Source organism: Triturus cristatus, chromosome 2_1 (genome assembly GCF_964204655.1).
Source record: "Triturus cristatus chromosome 2_1, aTriCri1.1, whole genome shotgun sequence".
Lineage (NCBI taxonomy): Eukaryota > Metazoa > Chordata > Amphibia > Caudata > Salamandridae > Triturus > Triturus cristatus.
Window position 1 is genome coordinate 1,193,585,147 of NC_140581.1, and position 24,731 is coordinate 1,193,609,877.

The 24,731-nt window shown below is 50.2% G+C and overlaps 1 protein-coding gene across 4 annotated transcripts in view; it reads left to right on the forward strand.

The window, feature by feature from the left end:
- HOOK3 (hook microtubule tethering protein 3) overlaps positions 1–24,731 on the forward strand; it is a 1,476,018-nt gene that overhangs the window by 475,563 nt on the left and 975,724 nt on the right. For all 4 annotated transcript variants that reach the window (XM_085636641.1, XM_085636638.1, XM_085636639.1 and 1 more), the window contains exon 8: positions 17,656–17,739. In XM_085636641.1, coding sequence (XP_085492767.1) covers positions 17,656–17,739 — 84 coding nt within the window. The remainder of the gene's footprint in view (positions 1–17,655; positions 17,740–24,731) is intronic.

Consider the following 24,731-nt stretch of genomic DNA (forward strand, 5'->3'; position numbering starts at 1 on the left):
TATTCACCTGTAAAAGTCACAGCCGTGACTTAATAAAGTGCGAATGTGCAACGAATAAAATGAAAGCTATAAAACGTTTATCATATAGGTAGCAGCTAAATGGGTATAAGATCATGCTTAAATCCTCATTTAAAAGCAATTAGAATCAGTCACAGACGTGTATAAAAATCCTCACTAGAGTTCAAGCCATGGGGTATTTTGCTGTCCAGTTTTAGGATGTACCTGATCTCAAGTTTCCTGAGCATGGCCTCCCGGTTGCCTCCTCGTTTATGCGGAAGGATTGTATCTAGGACAAAATATTCCAAATTGACTAATTTGCTATTATGATACTCCTTAAAGTGTCGAGCACCCGTGTAGGTGACATCATTGTTGGTGAGGGCCCTCAAGTGTTGGAGCACTCGTTTATGCACCTGCAATTTCGTGCTTCCTACATATTGCAGGTTACATGAGCACTCCAACACGTACACAGCATATTCTGTTTTGCAGTTGAGACTTTTGGTAATAGGTACAGGATTGGGTTTAAAGGGTGTCTCATAGCTGGTTCTATTAACCTCATATTTACATGCCTTGCAAGTAGTGCAGCGTGTAAAACCATCCCTAGGACTCAGCCATGTTTGGGATACCACCACCTCTGGGCTACTTTTTTACTAAGGAATTGCTCATAGAGCGAGCCTTCCTAAAAGTAATACAGGGCGATCTAGTAATCTGACCACTCAAAACGGAGTCACTACGTACCAAAGCCCAGTTCTTATTTATAATTTTAAGTAGGGCTTTATGTTGTAAGTTATAAGTAAGGATCAATCTAGTGTGGGACTCTGTCCGTGTGTCATCGGAATCATTGTTATTGAGTTTAGTAAGTGCTTGGGATTGATCTAACTGGGCAGTTCTATTCAGGGCCCTATTCAGCATTTTTTCAGAACAGCCCTGTCCAGGAACCTATACTTACTCTGCAGTTGTGCCCGTCTGCACTCACTGTCCGTACTACATACTCTACGGATGCGCAGCATCTCCCCATATGGGATGCTGTTGATCAGATGGGCAGGATGGTGGCTAGTGGCATGCAAAACTGTATTCCCAGCAGTAGTCTTTCTATGTAACCTTGTTTCCATCTTATTGTTGACAATAAAAACTTGTACATCTGAAAGAAACACGTTAGATTCCTCACCTTAGAATATCCCGCGGCGTCGGGCTGGATCCGGAAAGATTTTTCATCAGCTATACCCCTTGCGTGTCGCTAGGCGTCGTCTGCGGCTCCGCGTCGGTCGTCGGCGTCGTGCGCCGAATGACGTCGTCGGAGTACTTAGACGCCGCCCTCGCACGCTGAAGCGAGTTCTTCTTTCTTCCGCGCCAGACAGCGCCGATCCGGGAAGAGCTTACCCCTTTAGTCACTTTTTGACTAAATCTTTTTGGACTCTTTTGTCTACTCGACTCGAACTGGTGCCGGTAGGATGCCTGGGTTTATAGCCTGTGACTCCTGTCACCGACTGATGTCGGTGACGGACCACCACCGCAGGTGCCTTTACTGCCTGGGGGCCGACCACGATGCGGAGTCGTGCCTCGACTGCCAGGCCTTGACCTCAAAGGCTAGGCGGGAGCGGTCCCGCAAGCTTCTCGAGCTCCGACACGCGCCGTTCAAGGTCCCGGTCCAGGAGGAGGTCGAAGGACCAGTGGCGGAGCCGCAGCCACCATCACCGCTCTTCGGGTTGCAAGTCTTCGGGTAAGTCGAAGCATGGTAAGAAGTCCAAGAGACGACACCGCTCTTCAGACTCCCCTCGCCGGTCGCGTGACTCGGTCGAGGGTCCGGGTGGTACCACCCCCGCGGCTCCGCCGGAGCCGCAGGAGCCGTGTCCGTCCCCATACCCACCGGTCACTGGGACAGACGCGACTCCGGCGGAGATCAGTGCCTTCCTCTCAGCCATGAGGGGCCTGGCTCCACCATTGACGCCTACCGGCGCGCCTTCGGGCCTCGCGGGCTCAACTAGGCGGCCTAGCGAGCCGGCGGCTCTGGCCCCGGCGTCGTCGTCGACTTCGGTCCCGACGCCGCAGGTCCCCGTGGGTTCCAGGCCTGGATCTCAGTCTGTGCCGGTCGACCTCACGACGCCTCCTCCACCGGCGCCGACACCGGTTCCACCCCCGGCGCCGTCTCCGGACGACGCCGTTCCCCGGTTCAGCCCCGGTCTGGGCCTGGCGCCGATTGATGACAATTTCATCTACCGTCCGGCTCAGATTATTCCCCCTGTTTATCAGGAATCGGATGACGGGGCGACTGGGAGGGGTCTGAGGACCTCCTGGCCATGCAGGCCGACGTCTCTCAGGACTGGGCAGATGAGCTGGGGGATGCCAGTGGTCTGGACACCTCCCCGGACACTGGTTTCATCTTTCCTCCGACTGTGGCTTCGGAGGAAGGTGCTGCATTTTCCGTGGTGCTGCGCAAGGCGGCCAAAGCCCTTGGGCTGGAGCTGCCTGCTGTGGCCGTGAGGACTAACCTCCTCACTGAAGTGCTTCAACCATCAGCAAGCTCCTCGGAGCCTCTGCTGCAGTTCAATGAGGCACTAGTGGACATTCTGAAGGGCACCTGGTCCAAGCCCTCCACAGTACCTCCTGTGGATCGGAACGTGGCCCGGCGCCACCGCCCTGCTCCGGGCGACCCCAGTTTTCTGTCCCAACACCCCACGCCAGAGAGCCTGGTTATCCAGGCCTCTACTTCCCAATCCTCCTTCCCGTCCGCTCCCCCGGATCGGGAATCCAAGAGGCTGGAACAGTTCTGTAAGAAGCTGTTCTCTTCCCTTAGTTTGGGACTGCAGTCCTTGAACACCGCTTGCCTCTTGGACCGTTATTGTCGCTCTCTGTGGGATACCGTGGAGGACGTGCTGCCCCAGTGTCCGGAGGCGGCCCGGACGTGGCTCACCCAGGCTCTTGCCGATTGGCGGGATGCAGCGCGACATGCTATTGGATATGGACTAGACACTATGGACTCGCTGGGTAGGGCGATGTCAACCACGGTGGCGCTCCGCCGCCATGCCTGGCTGCGGACCACGTCTTTCTCAGGGGATGTCCAGAGCACCCTCATGGATATGCCCTTTGATGGTACTCGCCTTTTTGGCGAAAAGGCGGGTAGTGCGCTGGTGCGCTTCAAGGACTCCCGGGCTACGGCCAAGCCCTTGAGCCTCTCGGGGCCGCGACCGCAAACTTCCGCTTTTCGTCCCTTTCGTGGCCAAGGAAGGGCGCCCCTTCACGTCCGCCTAGCCACTGGCCGCAGAACCAACCTGCACGCGGTCGCGGAGGTGGATTCCGCCGAGGCGGTACCAGGGGTCAACGTGCCGGTCAGTCCACATCAACCCCGGCAGCATCCGCCTCAAAGCCCTCCTAGTCAGTGCTTTCAGGCCCATTCCACGCCAGTGGGAGGCAGAGTTCGCCATCACCTGCTTCACTGGTGTTCCATCACTTCGGACAGGTGGGTGCTGCAAATCGTCCGAAGGGGCTACTCCCTCCTCTTCGAGACGACCCCTCCAGCCATGCCACCGCAGTGCCACTGCATGTCGGGGGATCACTTGAATCTTCTACAGGAGGAAGTTGCAGCCCTCTTGGCCAAGGGGGCCGTCGAACGCGTTCCTGGTCCAGAAGTAGGTCGTGGTTGCTATTCCCACTACTTTATGGTTCCCAAGAAGGGCAAAGGGGCCCTACGCCCTATCTTGGACCTCAGGAGCGTCAACGCCTTCCTCCGGAAGGAGAGGTTCAAGATGCTTACCCTAGCTCAGTTTCTGGCTGCCCTGGATCCAGGAGACTGGATGGTAGCGTGGGACTTGGAGGATGCTTATTTTCACATTCCTGTCCTGCCGGCCCACCGGCGTTACCTGCGGTTCACGGTGGGTCAGGAGCATTTTCAGTTCACGGTGCTCCCCTTCGGCCTCACCAGTGCCCCTCGGGTGTTCACAAAAGTGATGGCGGTGGTCGCAGCTCATCTGCGCAGATCAGGGGCTCCAGTCTTCCCCTATCTCGGCGACTGGCTGTTGAAGGCTGGCTCGCCCCAGAAGTCGTCTCCCACCTCCAGACTACGACCGACCTCCTGCATTTGCTGGGGTTCTCCATCAATGTGCCGAAGTTGCACCCGAGTCCCTCACAGAAGCTCCTCTTCATTGGAGCGGTTCTGGACTCGGCGCAGTTCCAGGCTTATCCTCCGGAACAGCGGGTCTGGGATGTTCAGGCTCTGATTCCCATCTTTCAGCCTCTATCCCGGGTTTCGGTCAGGTTGGTGCTGCGGCTTCTGGGTCTGATGGCCTCCTGCATCCTGCTAGTGCATCACGCCAGGTGGCGAATGCGGGCTCTGCAGTGGGACGTGAAGTTTCAGTGGGCCCAGCATCGGGGCAACCTGTCCGACCATGTCCTGATCTCTGAGGGCACTGCAAAACCGTTGCAGTGGTGGCTCACGGACCGCGAATGGATCAGCGGCAGATCTCTCTCCCTACCCCTCCCAGAGCATGTAGTAGTGACGGATGCGTCCCTCCTGGGATGGGGGGGCCACATGGGGGAGGTGGAGATCAGAGGACTCTGGTCTCCGGCGGAGTCTCGGCTCCATATCAACCTTTTGGAGCTGAGAATGATCCGACTTGCAGTGAAGGCATTCCTTCCCGTTGTCCGGGGAGGTGTGGTGCAGGTGTTCACGGACAACACCACCGCCATGTGGTATTGCAACAAACAGGGCGGGTGGGGTCGTGGATCCTTTGTCAGGAGGCTCTGCGCCTCTGGACATGGCTGGAACATCAGGGCATCACCCTGGTGGTTCAACACCTGGCGGGCTCTCTGAACGCCAGGGCGGACTAACTCAGCCGCCGGTGCATGATGGATCACGAATGGCGTCTCAACTCGGACGTGGCGCAAGGCCTCTTTCGGCAGTGGGGAGAGCCTTGGTTAGATCTATTCGCCACCGAAGAGAACGCGCAATGTCAGCAGTTCTGCGCGTTGGAGTTTCCAAGGCGGCACTCGCTCGGGGACGCCTTTCGTCGCGAGCGGAGTTGCGGTCTGTTGTACGCCTTTCCGCCTATACCACTTCTGCCCAGAGTGCTGAAGAAGATCAGGCACGACCGGGCCCAAGTCATCCTGGTGGCTCCAGATTGGGCACGAAGGTACTGGTATCCCGAGCTACTCAGTCTGTCTATCGATCCCCAGATTCGACTGCCTCTTCAGGAGCACCTTCTGTCGCAGCAGCAGGGGATGGTCCTCCACCCGAACCTGTCCAGTCTCCACCTCCATGCGTGGAGATTGAGCGGCAACAGTTGATGCCATTTGACTTGCCTCCTAAAGTCTGTGATGTGATTCTGGCAGCCAGGCGTCCCTCCACAAAAATGGTATACGCCTGCAGGTGGAACAAATTTGTGGCATGGTGCACAGCAAAGGCTGTGGATCCCCTTTCCGCCCCTCTTTCTGAGGTTCTCCTCTTTCTTCTTTCCATGGCCCAGCAGGGCTCTGCTCTGGGCACCCTAAAAGGTTATCTTTCTTCTATCTCTGATTTCTTACGGCTTCCTGATCAGCCTTCTCTTTTCAAATCCCCTGTTGTTTCTCGTTTCTTCAAAGGCATTACTCATATGTTTCCTCCTGTCCCCTTTGTAATGCCTCAGTGGGATTTGAACCTAGTCTTGACATTTCTGATGTGCGCTCCCTTTGAGCCTCTTCATAATTGTCCCCTTCGTCTTCTGACTCTTAAGACTGCTTTCCTGGTAGCCATCACCTCGGCTAGATGGGTGAGTGAGCTCCAGGCGTTATCGTCTAAGCCTCCTTTTCTTTCTGTCCATCCGGACAAGGTTGTCCTCCGGACTCGTCCTTCCTTTCTTCCGAAAGTGGTGACTGCCTTTCACATCGGGCAGTCTGTCACATTGCCCACCTTCTTTCCGCATCCTTAGAAAGAGGAAGAGAGGCTCCACCGCCTGGACCCAAAACGGGTGCTGTCCTTTTATTTGGACAGCACCAAGCAGTTCCGGGTGGACGACCAACTCTTTGTTGGATACGTGGGTGCTAAGAAGGGGCGGGCAGTACACAAGCGAACCATCTCGCGGTGGGTCGTCTTGTGTATAAAAGCTTGTTAGTCCTTGGCTAAAAAGGACCCTCCTGTAGGGCTGAGAGCCCATTCCACCCGGGCCACAGCGGCGACTACTGCTCTGGGCCGAGGAGTCCCCTTGCAGGACATCTGTCAGGCAGCAACGTGGGCCTCGCTGCATACGTTTGCCAAGCATTATTGCCTGGACAGCCATGTCTGGAGAGATGGCTTCTTTGGCCGTTCTGTTCTCCAGGACTTTCTGGTGTGATCTTGGTTCGCAGACCCACCACTGGGGTTGGTATTGCTGGGGTATCTATTCTAAGGTGAGGAATCTAACTAACGTGTTTCTTTCAGTTGAACAATTTACTTACCTTCGGTAACGATGTATCTGTAAGAAACATTAGTTAGTTAGATTCCTCACCGACCCACCCATCCTCCACGTTCTGCGAACCGACATCTAGGGTTAAGGCTATCCCTTTCAGGGCCCTAGATTTTTTGGCACCAGTGTCGGTCTCATGCATGGCTCTGCGTTCCTGGCGCGGAAAGCTATGTACAAGAACTGACGTCAGCGCGCGAGGGCGGCGTCTAAGTACTCAGACGATGTCATTCCGGCGCACGATGCCGACGACGGACGTGGAGCCGCCTAGCGACGCGCAAAGGGTATTGCTGACGAAAAATCTTTCCGGATCCAGCATGACGCCTGGGGATATTCTACGGTGAGGAATCTAACTAACTAATGTTTCTTACAGATACATCGTTACCGAAGGTAAGTAACTTGTTCATCAAGAACACACGTTTGTTCTACTCAACTGTGCTGAGAAGCTTAAATTCAAGTTGTTACAATTAATGTCTTCCACAAATTTCTGCGCGCTGTCATCAGTACCTTTCCAGACCATGAATATGTCATCAATATATCTATACCAGCATAAAACCTGATTCAGTAAAATTTCCTCATAAGAATCCCCCAGGACCTGTTCCTCCCAGAGCCCCATATGCAAACAGGCATAACTGGGAGAGAAACAGGCTCCCATGGCTACACCTCTAATCTGGTTGAAAATCTGGTTGTTAAATAAAAATAAGTTATTTTCAAGACAGGTTAAAATCATGGTCGTTAACATTTTGTTATGCTTGTACATGACATCCGGTCTGGTATTTAGGTAATGTTCTGCTGCTTTGATGCCATCGCGATGGTTGATACTAGTATATAATGTTGTAACGTCCAAAGATATCAATATACAGTCATCTTCCCACCTCACGTCCCTCAATTTCCTCAGGAAGTCTCCTGTGTCCTGAATAAAATAGGGACGTTTTTTAACGTGGTTTTGCAGGAAGAAGTCCACATAGCGTGACGTGTTCTCCTATAAACTTCCACAGGCAGATATGATGGGCCTACTGGGTGGTTTCAATTTGCTTTTGTGAACTTTAGGGATGAAATATATGGCTGGAATTTTAGGATGGTCATTTCTTAAGAATTTGAATTCGGCATTTGAAATCAAACCCGCTGATTTACATGCCACAAGTTTGTTGTAAAATTCGTAACGTGCTACAGTTACTGTTTGCATGTTGCTTCGCTTGTAACAATCCCTATCGTTCAATTGATTCAATGCTTCTTCCATGTACATTTCATGTGGCCACAGCACAATAGTGCCCCCTTTATCAGACTGGCAAACAATTATCGTATTCTGGGCTTGGAGTTTTTAACACCAGTTTGTAGTAGATGGTGTTCTGTTTGTTGTATTTTCTCGTTCAGTGTGTCACTTTGGAGTAGTGTTTTTAACTCCAATGTGACCTTATCATTGAAGAGATCTAAATTGTCTCTTAACATGATAGGGCAAAAGGTCTATGTTGGCTTAAATGGAGTGCGCACTGGTTTTTGTATCACTGGTTCGTCATAATTTGTGGTTCGTAAACTCATTGTACTCTCAGCATGTAGCTCTTCTGAATCACTGAGTAATTCCGCATCTTGTATTAATAACCTGTCTGTGTTATCAATTGTTGACGTATGTATGTTAGCTGGCTTTTCTTTGGAGGTCCCTTGTAACAGGTGGTATTTGCGCAGCTTCAATTTGCGCACAAATTTGTATAAATCAGTTCTCGGGTTTGAATAGTCAAAATTAGCCTGTTGGCTAAAGGACAGTCCGAGCGATAGTATTGTAATTTCTTCATCGCTTAGTATCATTTCAGTTAAGTTTATTATTGTGTTGGACTTAGTGTCATTAGCCTCTATCTGCGTCGCCATATTTTGTTTGTTTTTTGTTGTTTAGTTTGGCGTTTGATGGAACATCGGCGCCTTGCTCGACTTTTTTGGTTCCTGTTTTTAGCGTGTTTACATTTTGCGCACTTGATCTCAGGGTCTGTTGTCTGTCCTGGCGCAGGTAATCGACTTCCTGGGCCAAGGACGGTTTTGGAAACCCCCGCTCGAGAAGATCTTGCTTGGTCAGTTTCAGATTCACTGTCCATAGCCGAGCTGAGATCTGATGTAGACGAAAGCATTTGAGCATTGCCACTGGTACTAGGCTGTGCACTTGCTTTGGAGACATTGATATTGGTTGCTTTAACATTGTCGAATTTCTTCGCAAACGTAAACACGCGACCCTGCTCATAATCACATTTACCGCGCTGGAATTTAAAGGTCTTCCGTTTTTTTATGTCTTCTTCCCGCTGTAATCGTACTTGCATTTCTTCCAGATATTTGGAAATTATTGCTGTTTGCTCCAATTTGTTAATTTCGTCATTTGTCTCATCAATCTTTATTTGTAGGGCTACCCTGTCGCTTTCGGTGTACTTGACCACAATCTGACCTAGGCGCCGTGAAGAATCCAGATTCGATTCAGCCAATTTTGCTAACATTTGTGTGTGTATGTGTGCGTGTATGTATGTATGTATGTATATATATATATATATATATATATATATGTATTCGGTGGGATGTCCTTCGTTCGAGCCGCACTCAGACGCGGAGCCGCTTTTATCCCAAAAAGCATTTATTGGTATGAACAACTTGGTAATCCAGCAAAATGAAGCATTGTGACCGCTGCCTGACGCGTTTCAACAAATGTCTTCCTCAGAGGCTTTTCGCGGTCAAAAGAGAGCATGACGTCCCACATCTTCCTTATCAGCCATATCGTACGCCGTCATTCGGACGCTCTGTATGAGCTGTACGTGAGGTTTCTGGGAGATGTAGTTCGTTATTGAGTCCTGAATGGATGCTCTCTATAATAATCTGCCATATCAAAGCTCTACAATGAGCCCCAGAAAACAAAGTTGCTCTCATCCTTTCGGCCCACGTTCCACTGAACGAGCCCTGTACTCATAGAGCTCCGTGGCCCCCACTTCTGGGGTGGTGCAGGCTCAGCGGCAGGACACAGCCGCTTGGTATAAGTATTCGGTGGGATGTCCTTCGTTCGAGCCGCACTCAGACGCGGAGCCGCTTTTATCCCAAAAAGCATTTATTGGTATGAACAACTTGGTAATCCAGCAAAATGAAGCATTGTGACCGCTGCCTGACGCGTTTCAACAAATGTCTTCCTCAGAGGCTTTTCGCGGTCAAAAGAGAGCATGACGTCCCACATCTTCCTTATCAGCCATATCGTACGCCGTCATTCGGACGCTCTGTATGAGCTGTACGTGAGGTTTCTGGGAGATGTAGTTCGTTATTGAGTCCTGAATGGATGCTCTCTATAATAATCTGCCATATCAAAGCTCTACAATGAGCCCCAGAAAACAAAGTTGCTCTCATCCTTTCGGCCCACGTTCCACTGAACGAGCCCTGTACTCATAGAGCTCCGTGGCCCCCACTTCTGGGGTGGTGCAGGCTCAGCGGCAGGACACAGCCGCTTGGTATAAGTATTCGGTGGGATGTCCTTCGTTCGAGCCGCACTCAGACGCGGAGCCGCTTTTATCCCAAAAAGCATTTATTGGTATGAACAACTTGGTAATCCAGCAAAATGAAGCATTGTGACCGCTGCCTGACGCGTTTCAACAAATGTCTTCCTCAGAGGCTTTTCGCGGTCAAAAGAGAGCATGACGTCCCACATCTTCCTTATCAGCCATATCGTACGCCGTCATTCGGACGCTCTGTATGAGCTGTACGTGAGGTTTCTGGGAGATGTAGTTCGTTATTGAGTCCTGAATGGATGCTCTCTATAATAATCTGCCATATCAAAGCTCTACAATGAGCCCCAGAAAACAAAGTTGCTCTCATCCTTTCGGCCCACGTTCCACTGAACGAGCCCTGTACTCATAGAGCTCCGTGGCCCCCACTTCTGGGGTGGTGCAGGCTCAGCGGCAGGACACAGCCGCTTGGTATAAGTATTCGGTGGGATGTCCTTCGTTCGAGCCGCACTCAGACGCGGAGCCAGAAGTGGGGGCCACGGAGCTCTATGAGTACAGGGCTCGTTCAGTGGAACGTGGGCCGAAAGGATGAGAGCAACTTTGTTTTCTGGGGCTCATTGTAGAGCTTTGATATGGCAGATTATTATAGAGAGCATCCATTCAGGACTCAATAACGAACTACATCTCCCAGAAACCTCACGTACAGCTCATACAGAGCGTCCGAATGACGGCGTACGATATGGCTGATAAGGAAGATGTGGGACGTCATGCTCTCTTTTGACCGCGAAAAGCCTCTGAGGAAGACATTTGTTGAAACGCGTCAGGCAGCGGTCACAATGCTTCATTTTGCTGGATTACCAAGTTGTTCATACCAATAAATGCTTTTTGGGATAAAAGCGGCTCCGCGTCTGAGTGCGGCTCGAACGAAGGACATCCCACCGAATACTTATACCAAGCGGCTGTGCCCTGCCGCTGAGCCTGCACCACCCCAGAAGTGGGGGCCACGGAGCTCTATGAGTACAGGGCTCGTTCAGTGGAACGTGGGCCGAAAGGATGAGAGCAACTTTGTTTTCTGGGGCTCATTGTAGAGCTTTGATATGGCAGATTATTATAGAGAGCATCCATTCAGGACTCAATAACGAACTACATCTCCCAGAAACCTCACGTACAGCTCATACAGAGCGTCCGAATGACGGCGTACGATATGGCTGATAAGGAAGATGTGGGACGTCATGCTCTCTTTTGACCGCGAAAAGCCTCTGAGGAAGACATTTGTTGAAACGCGTCAGGCAGCGGTCACAATGCTTCATTTTGCTGGATTACCAAGTTGTTCATACCAATAAATGCTTTTTGGGATAAAAGCGGCTCCGCGTCTGAGTGCGGCTCGAACGAAGGACATCCCACCGAATACATATATATATATATATATATATATATATATATATATATAATATTGTTTTAGTATGTTAACTTTGATTTTTGAAGACCAATAACTGCATATACAATATATCGCACCATATACTTGGACTATTATTACAACACTGGTGCATCTTGGGATCTGTTGTAGTGTGACATCAAACCACGTGGGTTAATGGACACAAGCACCTCCCTGTGTTGCAATTCAACTCACCTGTGATCAAGGCTTTATTAAGCTGAAACGCATAAGGAAATGAGTTTGCATTCTCTATTCATTATGAAAATAAACGCATGGTTTTTCATCCGGAATCAGGCTCTGCACTTCTTTTGTTGGATTAATGTCACAGGATCTCCATTTCTGTTCGCAGCAGCCGCCCTGCAAGGTTGGGGGCCCCCTTTCATGGAGTGTTTTGTTGAAATATGGTGACATATCTATGGGGGCATGACCTGCTTGCTTTGTGCCAGACGTAAATGGATTTGCCGAGGTATTTCTGGACACGAGGTGAGAAAGGGAGAAGAGAGAGGCCACAACCTCTCTTGGACAATTTCGGATTTAATTATCATGACAATGTGCTTTTGCCATTTTATCAACATGCACGTGAGCACTTTATTTAAAGCAGACAAGATGCACTGATAAGATTACAAACCTAAATATGGTGTTTTGGACGCTATGCAGTTTAATTAAATATCGCATCATATACTTGGACTATTATTACAACACTGGTGCATCTTGGGATCTGTAGTAGTGTGACATCAAACCACGTGGGTTAATGGACACAAGCACCTCCCTGTGTTGCAATTCAACTCACCTGTGATGAAGGCTTTATTAAGCTGAAACGCGTAAGGAAATGAGTTTGCAGTCTCTATTCATTATGAAAATAAACGCATGGTTTTTCATCCGGAATCAGGCTCTGCACTTCTTTAGTTGGAGATATATATATATATATATATAGCTCCAAGTTACCAGTTCCCACACTTTGAGTCAGCACTCGACCACAAACACAAGGTGGTAAGCCTTTAATCAGGGTATGGGAAGACATCTGCTCTCTGCTCACATAGGACAGCCAATTCCTCTGCCTGACGCGTTTCGAAATTATACACTTTCTTCCTCAGAGGCTTTACGGAATTGAATGCATGCATCCGGTTTCAGTCCCTTAAATGCTATAATTACGGCCACCGATTGGCCGGTCAAATGACTGCTGCATTATGGGAACTGAAGTCCTGATATTTACATCCCTCGATGGTGGCACTAATTTCTGTCATCCTTTCAAGTCCGTAGATGGGCCGCAGCGAACAGCGTCTTCCCTCAATCCCGTGTGTGTGGTCACAAATCGGCGTGAAGTATTCCAGGCCGCATGTCCTTCTTTGATCTTGAGGCGACTTTGATTTTTGAAGACCAATAACTGCATATACAATTTAGATATCTGATAGAGACGTCTAGCCACAGATTCCTTAACTTAGAATATCCCCAGGCGTCATACTGGATCTGGAAAATTTTCCGCAGCAGCACCTCTGCGCGCTGACATCAGTTTTTTTCTTTTCCGTGTCTGAGCGCGGTTCATGGAAAACAGCAGTTCCTTGGCCTGGTTTCTGGGCCTTCTCAACACCTTCAGGTGTCGTGGGAACAGTGTGCAATGCCTTCCGGCTTTAAGTCTTGTGAAGCCTGTGCGCGTCAGATATCTGGCACTGACCCGCACCTCATCTGTATGTGGTGCCTCGGCATGCAACCCTACTCCAAGGACTGTGACGCCTGTCAGAGGATGAAGCTGAAATCCTTGAGGGAGCGATGCATGAAATTGCTGGCCGCGTGGATGTCCGGTCCGGCTTCCTCCTGTCGCCGCTCTTCCTCTCGGGATCGGGCTCGTTCCCGAAACCGCTGTGCAACAACAGGTAAGCAGAAGCACACTGTGCCGGTTAAGGGTGCACGGCAGCCTCATCCTCCGTATCCACCCTTTCTGGGTGTTGGGGCAACGCGTGCCCAAATGGAGGTTTATTCTAAGATACTACAGGCTTGTTTTGAGTCGTCCCTTCTCCCTGGTGCGCCTTCGGGTCCCACAGAGGTAGCAGGCACTCATGCTGGGCCTTCGTCTGCGGACGTTTCCCCGGCACCGGCTGTGTGCATCGATTATGGAGCCAACGCGACACCACCGGGCCATGGCCCAGAGCTCAGCCCTCCCCGTCTGTCAGCGCATAGCCCTGTGTGGCTTCCTGCTCCGATGTCGGAGGCGGCGCCGGCAACGCCTGCGTCGACCCGGGTACTACCCCAAGCTCGGCCCGGCACCTCGTGCTTCCTACAGACAGTTTGCGCTAGGATCATTGTCAGTCGGTGTCCCGGTCGTGTCCTCTGTGGAGGTAGTCGATGTCCAGGCGACTCCGATGCGCCGGATTCGGCGGTCTCTCATCTCTTGTCCAGGCTGCAGTGAACCTTGGTGTCCTTTTACGGCACTCTTCCTAATGTACTGGTTAGTTTTAGTGCCTGTTACTGTTCCTGGCTGGATAGCCATTTCTATGTTCGTTCAGTACAGCCGTTCGGCTGCTTCTCTTGTTTTTCAGTCCTCTGACTGTGTGCTTAGCCCATGAGGACGCCCCTACCGGGGATTAGCCTTACCCTATGTGGGGTATTTGCTGGCATTAGGTTCTGCCTTTGCCTTGGTACGCTCCTATGGAGCTTCCCCGTGGACATTATACTGGGTGCCACTTGTTTCTTCCTACGGTGATCCTTGGACAGCGTTGTTGGTCTGTCTGTGGTGCATCGGAATCTGCCATAGGTTCCATACCGTGCGGTGTCTGTCTCACAGGTCTGGCGGTACACCTTGTTGTCGCAGTTTTTTCACACTGACACCCTTTTTGCTGCTGTGCGGCTTGCTTATTGGTGTCACTTGGATGACCAGCTCCTTCTGGGTTTGTCTTCCAAGGTAGAGGACTAGCAGATGTTCTCTGCTGTGCGTGGTCATGGCGTCCTTCTGGACACTTATTTTGCAGCGGTTTCCATACTCCCTGCTGTGTCCGTACAGGGGTTTCCACGCTTTTGCTTGGGTTTATGCTGTGCACTCTTGTGTGTTTTGCTGTTCACCCTATGTGGGAAGGGTATGCCCAGACGTGGGTCCCGTGCTCACTACGCCACTGGAGTCAAGCTATCCTGGCTGAAGAGGAGTGAAACCCCGAAACCGGTCCTAGGGTGCTTGATTCTGGTCCAGGGAAGACATGGCTTGGCAGTTAGGGCTTGACTGTTCCCATGAGGCACAGGGTCAAGACTGATTTGCATATGGCCATGTCTGAACTGGGGTGGCGTGGTGAGCAAAATAACAATGGATTAAACCCAGATCTGTGACTGGGGGTGAATGTTTTGCCAATGTGCAACATTCCGTCCATCATCTTGTGTGTTGTGCACTCTCAAAGGGGTGTGTTCTCCTTGGACTACTCGCTTCTTGGGGTCCGGGACCTTTACATTGTCCTTACTTTTTACACTGTCGTGGCTAGTTTTTTTCCCCCTACTCTGTCTTGCAGGGGACTGTTGTTCCTCTCGGGCAAGGGGCATGGGTTACTTACTGCTTTGGACATTGTCCTACTCCGTTTCCACATGGCTGCGAGCCATTTCAGCATACTCTAGACTCTTGTGGGGGTCATGTTTTCTTGGTTGTAACGTTTTTCCTCCTGCTCTGTATCTGCTCTGTGTTCTTACCAGGCAGATCTGTGCAGGCTCTTTGGGGCCGTTGCTGTCTTGCTGTTCTGGGCAGCTCACACTCCGCTTCCAGAGGTCCTTGCTTACTTCATGTTGTTCCAGTGTCCACACGGTATGCTTAGCTACCTTCTGGTAGGCCTAGGTGCCTTCCGGGCTTCACTCTTGTTCGTTAAAGCTTGACTGCTTGTCCTCTGCCATTTTTACAAGGTGGGACATAACGCCTAAGTCCTGGGCCTTCGTACTACCGGCACCTTATGGCCGCGTAATGGCACCCTACTACTGCTGTCACTTGTGTCTTTCTGGTGCAGGTTTCAACAGGGCTCCTTTTCACAGTTGTACATATTCGACCGGTGTGCGATGTCTCTGTCATACCGGTTCTCGTCGCGAGGTTTTGCTGCCGGCGACACGTTGCTTCGGCAGCTCGCGCTCTCTCTCTCTCACACCCTCTGGTCAGCTCCACTTCTTGCAAAGTCATGACCTCCCTTTTTCCTCCAGCATATCTAGTATTTATTTTCTTCTATTCTGGCACTGTCGGATAAGGGTCAGCCTCTTGCTGCTGCTGCCCCACGTGTCTTTGCAGGTGCAGGCTGTACAGTGCCCTTTGTTCCACTGTTCTGCTTGGTCGACTGGTAATTGCTTTTGCTTTCGGTCGCCACCTCGGGTCCTGTGGATCCCTAACACCCTTTTTCAAAGTTATATCTATCTCACCTTGCTACGGGCTTCCTGGCTCTGTGTTTTCCTTCCTTCAACCCAGGAATACACAAAGGTGTGTTTGTGCTGTTCTTAACGGCTTCTGTTGCCTTTGCCTCCCAAGGTTTTTCGCTCTCTTTAGAGCTTTATGGTCTGGTGGTTATCTGCGCTACATTACTGTCCGCACTATGGTTTGTCCCAAAGGCTGACAATGCTGTTTTACTCACCTTATGGTCAACGAAGTTCTCTCGGGAACTAAGTGGGGTTCAGTCGCAGACCCACCTCCTCCATGGGTATGGCTTTGGTATCTATTCTAAGTTAAGGAATCTGCGGCTAGACGTCTCTATCAGATGTACGAGTTACTTACCTTCCGTAACGATGTATCTGGTAGAGACAAGACTAGCCGCAGATTCTTTAACGCACACCCGTCCTCCCCATTCTGCAAGGACCTTTCAGGTTGGGGCTTTCTAAACGTGCCTCCCTTTGGGTGGCTTGCCCTTTTGCAAAGTGATATTCTCTCACTCCAACACAGACTGTTTTGTTCTGTTTCTCTGCTCCATTCCGCACATTCTCAAGATTAGGCAGTATGTTGATAGCTCCTGTGTTCTTTACATCCCTCGGCCTCGATTGTACGGTGTGAAATCTATTCACGCTATTTCCCACCATCCCGCTCTCCCCTTCTCCATTGCCTTGTGGTCTTTGCCACCCCTGCGGCCATTTACTTCAGATCTATTGGCTCTGTACATTTATGGGTCTTGTTTTGGGATTACGATGTCTCTTTCTGGTGACCTCTCCTTAATCTTGTGTTCTGGACTTGCTCTCCTTCACGGTTTTACTGTCTGGATGCGGACTTTCTATCATCTGCCAGGCTGTTTCTCCACATCCTTGTCTCCCTTTAACATTGATTGAGCCTTCGATTTTGCGGGGTGGCTCTTCAGAGCACTGCTCTGTCGCACTTGTTAATTTCTTCTATTTTTTTCATCATTTTTGCACACTGTTTCCATATTCTCAAATTTTTTGGGTGATGGCTCCGCGTTCTGATGCGGAAAAGTTTCTCAGACGAAAACTGATGTCAGCGCGCCGGGAGGAGCATATATGGCTCCTCTGAAGTCATGTCCGTGGACGACGTCAGGGCGGAGCCGGGCGGGGCCACCCCCGGCGCGCAGAGGTGCGGGCGCTGGAAAATTTTTCAGATCCAGTCTGACGCCTGGGGATATTCTAAGTTAAGGACTCTGCGGCTAGACTATGTCTCTACCAGATACATCGTTACTGAAGGTGAGAAACTTGTACGTTAGTTCCATCCATTCGCCTTGGACTCATGTACAAAGTTGATGGAAACGGACATCAGCACACCGACAGAGGTTCCTTATGGCTCCAGTGATGTCACGCAGTGCTGCGTGCGGAGCCATGTAGAGTTGGACGCCCCCTGTCGATGTGGGAGAAATATCAAGAAAGTTTCCATCCAAGCTGGTGCATGAGGATATTTATAAGGTGAGGAATCCGCAGATAGATACTATATCAATCATAAAAAAGCCTTAACAAAGGTAAGTAACTTGTTCTTTAGGGATATTCGTTTTTTGCTTTTCTTCCACCTAACCCAACTTGCTAATTTCTTGGATTCATTTGTGTAAGAGTCCCTTTTAAAGAAGGTTAATTAATGAGCTTGTTCTGTCACGTAGCTGCTCATCTGAGATTCATGTGCAACCTACTAAAGCTCCACTAAGGGAAAAGGCAGACATTCATAAATAAGATATATTCAACCACCTGACTGTTCAGAATTGGATGTGATAATGTCATCACTAAGATGATTTTTGATTTCCTTCTAATGCCGGTCAGGCCCACTCATAGGCTCACCAACTCCTGACACAGATGACAGAATTCTTGTACAGGGAATGATTGTTCAAAACTGGCATTATAGAAATACAGTTTTGTTTTTTTAATTTAGAACGTACGTTTAAGCCTGTTAAATCGGATACATTTTGTTGGTTTGTGTATTCCTTAGCTAAAAAAGACAACTGAAGAACTTAATGACGCGTTAGCAGCAAAGGAAGAGATTGCTCAGAGGTGCCACGAGCTTGATATGCAGGTAAGCAGCATATTACAGTAACAAATGCAAAGTGTTCAAGGGTGTATACCACACTTATTAGACGTCCCTTGTTTTTTATGTTGGTCTTCTAGGGCTCTTAGTAATTTCTCAAATCTTCGTCAGCATGAGCAAAACCAATTGTTTTGTTATGTTTCTTTATTTCTGGATGTTGCCATTTGTTACATTACAATATGTACATTGCCAATTCAGCAGTCGCTCACTTGCTCTCCTTTATCCGACAGCTAAGCAGGGTAGTGCCAGAAACAAAATAAGGCTAGGTGCTAAAAATGTAGTTTCTTTTTGGTTTTGACAGAAAAATAAATGGCTACCTCTAACCGTTCTCTTTTCATCAGAATTTCAGAGAAACATAAATAGAAGGATAGTTAATATAGCAGGTAGAATTCATGTAACTTAAAGCTGTTTCTGCCTGTCCATATTTGTTATCTCCTCCTAAACCCCCAACGATAATTCCTAGTTTTTTCCGCAAACCTGTGTTGCAATGTTGTTTTTTAGATGTTGTAATTAGATTTCACTTTTGAAAATCCTGTGACTTAGTACCCTTTTTTCAAACCTAATCTGCACCACCAGTGCTAAAGCTGTATAAGATTGCCCTCACCTCCCATGAATTTCTTAATAGCTCTTCTGAGTGTTTCCCCTTATACTTTTGGTGATTTGGCCATCATCATTGTAGATCACCTTTGTGTGATTCCAAAAGAAATCATTAGAAAATTTCTATGGAGTGATAACTAGATCTTTGGAGTGTTTTCACCAAATGCAGCTTTTGTTACCCCAGACTTTGCAGCTTCCCACGCAGTTTCCTAGTTAAATCATAAAAATATTTGGGGGAGCGCTAGGTGGCGCACTCGCGAATGGACGCCTTCGCGTAGGGCTCCCGCTGTCCGGCGGTAATTATCCGCTAATTAATCCTTAATGGGCACACCTGGGTGCCGTAACCGGATGATCAGCGAGGTGTCCGGAGTCGACTGGCCGAAGTACAGGGCCCCCGGTGCTGAGGGGCTGCAGGGAGCCGATCTGTAAGCTGCGGCGGAGGTGACGGCTGATGACTCTGGGCAGCATTCCCGGATCGGATTGCCACGCGAGGCTGAGGAAACGGCGGAAGGCCGCCAACACGGTGACCGCGGAGGACGCCCCCGAGGCGGCTGCAGCTTGGCGCGGTGAGGAGTGCGGGGAAGATCGAGAGACTGCCGGCGGAGACTGTGCGGGGGCACTCTGCCCCCCCCCCCCCCCCCCCCCGGAGTAGCTGCGAAGCCGGAGCGCCTGCTATGGCCCTGATGTGAGGCTAGTAAGAAAACGACCGCGCCCGGGGAGGCGGCTCGTGGCTCGACGGCGACGTCCGGAGCGACGGACACACCTGTGGACACGGCGATAAATCTGCAAGATGTCCTCCGAGAGATGCGCCAAGGGTTTGCTACAATTGCGGACAAGATGGACAGGATGTCGTCGCGCATGGATGCGGTGGTGCACAAGCTGGACGCGCATGAGGAGCGCTTGAGAGAGGCGGAACAGCGTATATCGGACTCTGAAGACACGGTGACACAACACACTTCGCAGTTATCCAGAATGGACAATCTCCTGCGGGTTATCGCAGCTAAAAATGAGGACTTAGAAGCGAGAAGTAGGCGTAACAACGTGCGCATCGTGGGAATTCCAGAGACGACCAACGTGGGTAAAATGGAGGAGTATGTCGAGAAGATGCTGGTGGCAGCGATTGGCCCGGATGCCTTCTCTCCCCACTTTATAGTGGAGAGGGCACATCGGGCCTTGGGCCCCAGACCAAAGCCGGGAGCGACGCCCAGGCCGATCATAGCTCGGATGCTGAACTATCGAGATCGGGACGCTGCCTTAAGGGCCGCAAGAAGTACGCGCTCGTTATCCTATGATGGCAACTCCTTCACGTTGTATCCGGACTTTACTCCACTGGTCCAAGAGGAACGCAGGAAATTTCTCTCAGTTAAGGCAAAATTACGAAACTTGCAAATAGACTACGCATTGCTCTACCCGGCGCGCCTGCGGGTCACGTACCAGGGGAGGCAGAAATTCTTCACGAATCCTCAGCAGGTGGAGGATTTTCTCAAACAGCATAAACGAACTCACAGGCCAGGGGCTGGAGCGGAGGATGACTCGGACCCTCGGCACGAGATACTGGTGGATGGTGAACCGTGAGTGGGGAGGATTCTGACGGCATATTATTCTGAATGTAAAGCTTAGAGCGTTGCCCAAGAGTTAAGGTTGGGGTTCATGGTTGAGAGACATTGTATTGATACTAATCTCAGGCTAGTTGATGCGGGTTTGAGAATGTGGGGCGGAGGTTGGCTGCCTCTGGGGTCTCTGTGGTATCGAGACCCTCTCCGGCTGCAATGTGGGTGGGTTGCGCTCTATTGCTGGTTAAATTGATGACACTGGTTAATTGGGGCAGGTTCCAGATGCCCCTGATTATAGCGCCGGACGCCCCACTGTATCGCCAGGCTAGGCTGCACGCTGTGTGGTTGGGCTTGCGTTTATGGGGGAGTATCAGTGCTGCCACCTAGATGTGCTTCCCGATGGGAATTACCCTAGTATATGGTTTTGGGGGATTTTAGCCCTAGTTGTAGGGGCGTACGTGGGTGGGAAGGGGTGGGTGAGATTCTGGCAGGTTGGGGGTTGCTTCAGTGGGAGGGGGGTGGGTACAAGGGATTCAGTTCTGGATTGGTTGGTTGGAGTTCATGTACTGAGATGAGTGAATCGCAAGGGAGCGGGGATGGACGGCTGTGGTTCGGAGAGTGGATAGCAGTGCAAAGCGCTAGTGCCAAGATTACTACTGGGATTCCAATGTTGTGTTGTCGTTGGTATCGAGTGCTGCATGGTTGGTGCCTATGGCAGGAGATGCTTTTGGAGATGGGTGGATATTTGGATCCTGTGAGGTTGACGAGAGATGTCTGATAATGCTCATGGCTCGAGAGTCACGGTTGTCACCTGGAATGTCCGGGGGTTGAATGATGCGAGGAAATGTAGGAGGGTGGTGTCATATTTAGAGCAGCATCAGGCGCAAATTGTGTTGTTGCAGGAAACGCATCTTAGCCCTCGGGCTGTTTACACTTTCGCGAGCAAATGGGCGGCGGTGCGTAGCTTCTCCTCGTATTCTGGGTACGCTAGAGGCACGGCGATTCTGATCAAACAAACGGTGCCGTTTGTGCGGCTAGGTGAACACGCGGATAGTGAGGGTAGGTTTGTCCTGTTATGGAGTCGACTGGGTACTGACACGGTTACGATAGTAAATTGTTATGGGCCAAACGTGGACTCGCCGGACTTTTACACCAGGTTGTGGGGTATGATACTGAATACAGGTTCCATGCATCTTATATGGGGCGGTGATTTTAATATTACATTGACTCCTGGGTTGGATAGGTCGGATGGTAGCCCCCAGTATAACAGGTGTGCGAGGGATGCTGTGGCGGGCATAATGGAGGAAGGAGGACTAATAGATAGCTGGAGGTTCATGCATGCTGGGGTCCGTGAGGGGACACACTTCACAGCATATGCCAACACATGGGCTAGGCTTGATTATTGCTTTCTATCTCGTGGCTTAGCGGTAGACTTAGGCAAAGTGATACATCTACCGAGGTCCTATTCGGATCATTGTCCGGTATTGGTCCAACTGGCGGTCCCGGGGTACGGTAGGGCAGCACCGATATGGCGGCTGCAACCCACGGCATTATTGGACCCCCTGTTCCAGGCAGAATTGGGGGAAGAGATAGCGGATTTCTTTCCGCGCAACAAGGGGTCGGTGGACAGTGTTGAGACCATTTGGGAGGCGTTTAAGGTTACGGTCAGGGGATATTATGTTTCTAAGAGCTTTGGTGTACTGAAGGCAATACGAGGCTCACTTACCAAACTAGAGTCCGAACTTAAGGCACTGGAAACCAGGATGTCCCGGGAACCGATAGGTCTTCCCCACAAGGAATTTAGGGAAAAACTGTCGCAATACGAGCTGGAGGCGGATAGAGAGACCAAATTTAGGGGCAAATATTGGCAAGCCCGTCGTTATTGTGAGGGAGAGAGACCGGGTCGGGCTTTGGCGGCGATCACTCGGCAATCGCGGGGTGCTTCGCACATATTAGAGATACCGATGTATGTCGTTACAACGCACACTTTTACAACGCATGCACTTACAACGCATTTTTTACAACGCAACATCCACTACAACGCATTCCATTACATAGCATGACACTACAACGCATTTTTAAAAACTACCTTTACAACGCATTCCATTACATCGCATACTACCTTTACAACGCATACCATTACAACGCATAATATTAAATTGCATTTAAGGTAAGTATTGGATAGTATAGGGGTAAAAATTACTATTCTAACTCCAGGGGGTGCAACAGTATGGTAAGTGTTGGATTGCGTTGTAATGGTATGCGTTGTAAAGGTAGTATGCGATGTAATGGAATGCGTTGTAAAGGTAGTTTTTAAACATGCGTTGTAGTGGATGTTGCGTTGTAAAAATTTCGTTGTAAGTGTAGTGCGTTGTAATAGTTGCGTTGTAAAGGTTGTTCACCTAGAGATACAGGCGCCGGATGGTGTTCTGCATTAAGACACTAAGGGTATCTTAAGGCAATTCAAGGAGCACTATGACCGGTTATACACTACCCGCGGTGGTGATGATGTTCCGTTTGGGGATTTCCTAGATGATGTAGCATTATGTTGGCTGAGTGATGAACACAGGCAATTTCTCGGAGCTCCATTCGAGCTGGATGAGATACGTGAGGCAATTATGTCTCTGAGTAATGGTAAGGCTGCAGGACTGGATGGGTTGCCGGTGGAATTCTATAAAAGCTATATTGATATTATGGCCCCTGTGCTTCGAGAGGTTTATGAGGAATCCCTAGAGGTGGGAGTGTTACCGGGGACGATGAGAGAGGTGGTGATTACCTCCTTGTTGAAGCCAGGTAAGGACCCAGTGGACTGTGATTCTTATAGGCCGCTCTTCTTGATAAATTGCGACGCCAAGATCTTGGCAAAGGTGCTTGCTACTAGTCTCTCACTGCTTATGACTAAAATTGCCCTTCCTGATCAGGCAGGGTTCGTCCCGGGCAGATCCACTGCCAGTAATTTGCGAACACTTTTTTCTTTGATTCAGACAATAGCGCCGGAGCTGCCAGTCGCGGCCATATTCCTTGACGCAACCAAGGCCTTCGACTTGGTCGAGTGGGGTTACTTGTTTGCTATTCTGTACCGGATGGGGTTTCCAAAAATCTTTGTCGCTTGGATAAAACTGCTCTATACTGACCCGAAAGCGAGAGTGCTAATCAATGGGGTGTTGTCTGATCCAATTCCATTAACAAGGGGGACTAGACAAGGGTGCCCGTTGTCTCCATTGTTGTTCGCTATAGCGATCGAGCCGCTGGCCTGTCGTATCCGACAGCTGCACAAGCAAAGTGCCTTTAAATGTTTTCAACGACAGATTGATGTGTCCTTATACGCTGATGACTTAACGCTATATGTGGTGGATCCGCAGACTAACCTCAATCCGCTACTCCGCGAGTTTGTGGTGTTTAGGAGATTGTCTGGAGTTAAAGTTAACTGGAAGAAATCACAATTTTTTCCTCTGACACCTGCGGTGGGGCGATACTCACTGGATTACCCGCTCGAATGGTGCGAGTCGGATATACGATACTTAGGGGTTCAAATTTCGAAGGTCCGGGAAGAAACGTTGCGATTGAATTATGGCACAGCCATGAGTAAGTTGGCGGAGGATGTTACCCGTTGGATATCGCTGCCGTTCACAATGGCGGGTAGGGCCTCATTGATTAAAATGGTGGTGCTGCCTCGCTTCTTATATTTTTTCCAGAACATTCCGTACTATCCAGGTGCGTTTTTTTTCCGGACATTACGCACTGAGTTACTGCGACTGTTCTGGGCTGGTAAGCAGTCCAGACTGGCCTGGTCGACTATCACCCAGCCATATAGTAAGGGAGGATTTGACGTTCCCGACTTCCTAGAGTATTATTTGAGTGCGCAGGCACACGTTGCCTACCATTGGTTTACCCCCACGCCATGCATGCCACAGCTGGCGGTGGAGGATTGGATAGCCAGACCTCTGCCACTGCAGGGTATTATTCATGGACCTATCAGCTCGATAGAAACGCCATTCACCACGGTGACGTGCACGATTGATGCGTGGCAGCGTATACTGCGCAGGATGGCACTCAGTCTTCTGTACGCTCCGACCTTGCCGTTGGTGTATCATCCAGACCTGCCTCTGTTGCAGGAAGGAGGGTTCCGAGGGTTATGTGCTAGGATAAGCGTCCGACAGTGGGGCGACCTGTTTGTGAAGGGTCAGCTTAAGACGAAAGAGCAATTGTTTAGTGGCTATCAGCCTACTCCACTGGATGTCTTTTACTACCTCCGGTTGCGGCAGGGAATGCGAACGGTGTTGCCGCAGTGTCCGAAGGAACCGGAGATAGTGAAGCCGTTGCAGGTCCTACTTACTTCTGCGGATGGTAGACATTTAGTCTCTCAACTATACAACAGTATTCGAGAGTATGGTGGGAATGCAGACTGTAAAGCGCTCAAAGGTTGGATTGTGGAAATGGGCAGAGTCATAACGGAGGCACAGTGGGCGTACTGTTGTGAGCTCACTTCCCAGATCTCTTCCAGCTGCAGACTGCGTATTATTCATTATAAGTTTCTGCAGCGCTGGTACTACACTCCTGTTAGAAAGCTTAGATTCCAGCTGTCGGACAATGATATATGTGAGAGGTGTCACTCGGAGGGGGCTGATTTCTTGCATCTGGTTGGATGTGCCCAGGGGTGGCCGAGTACTGGTCGCAAGTCCATATTGCGCTGACGGCTATGTTGGGGGAAGTGATTGAACTGGACCCGCTCATGATGCTTCTGGGCCATACAGCGTCGATACCTAAGGTGCATCGTAAATTTGTAAACCTTGTACTGTTGTTGATGAAACGGAGGGTTGCATGTAGATG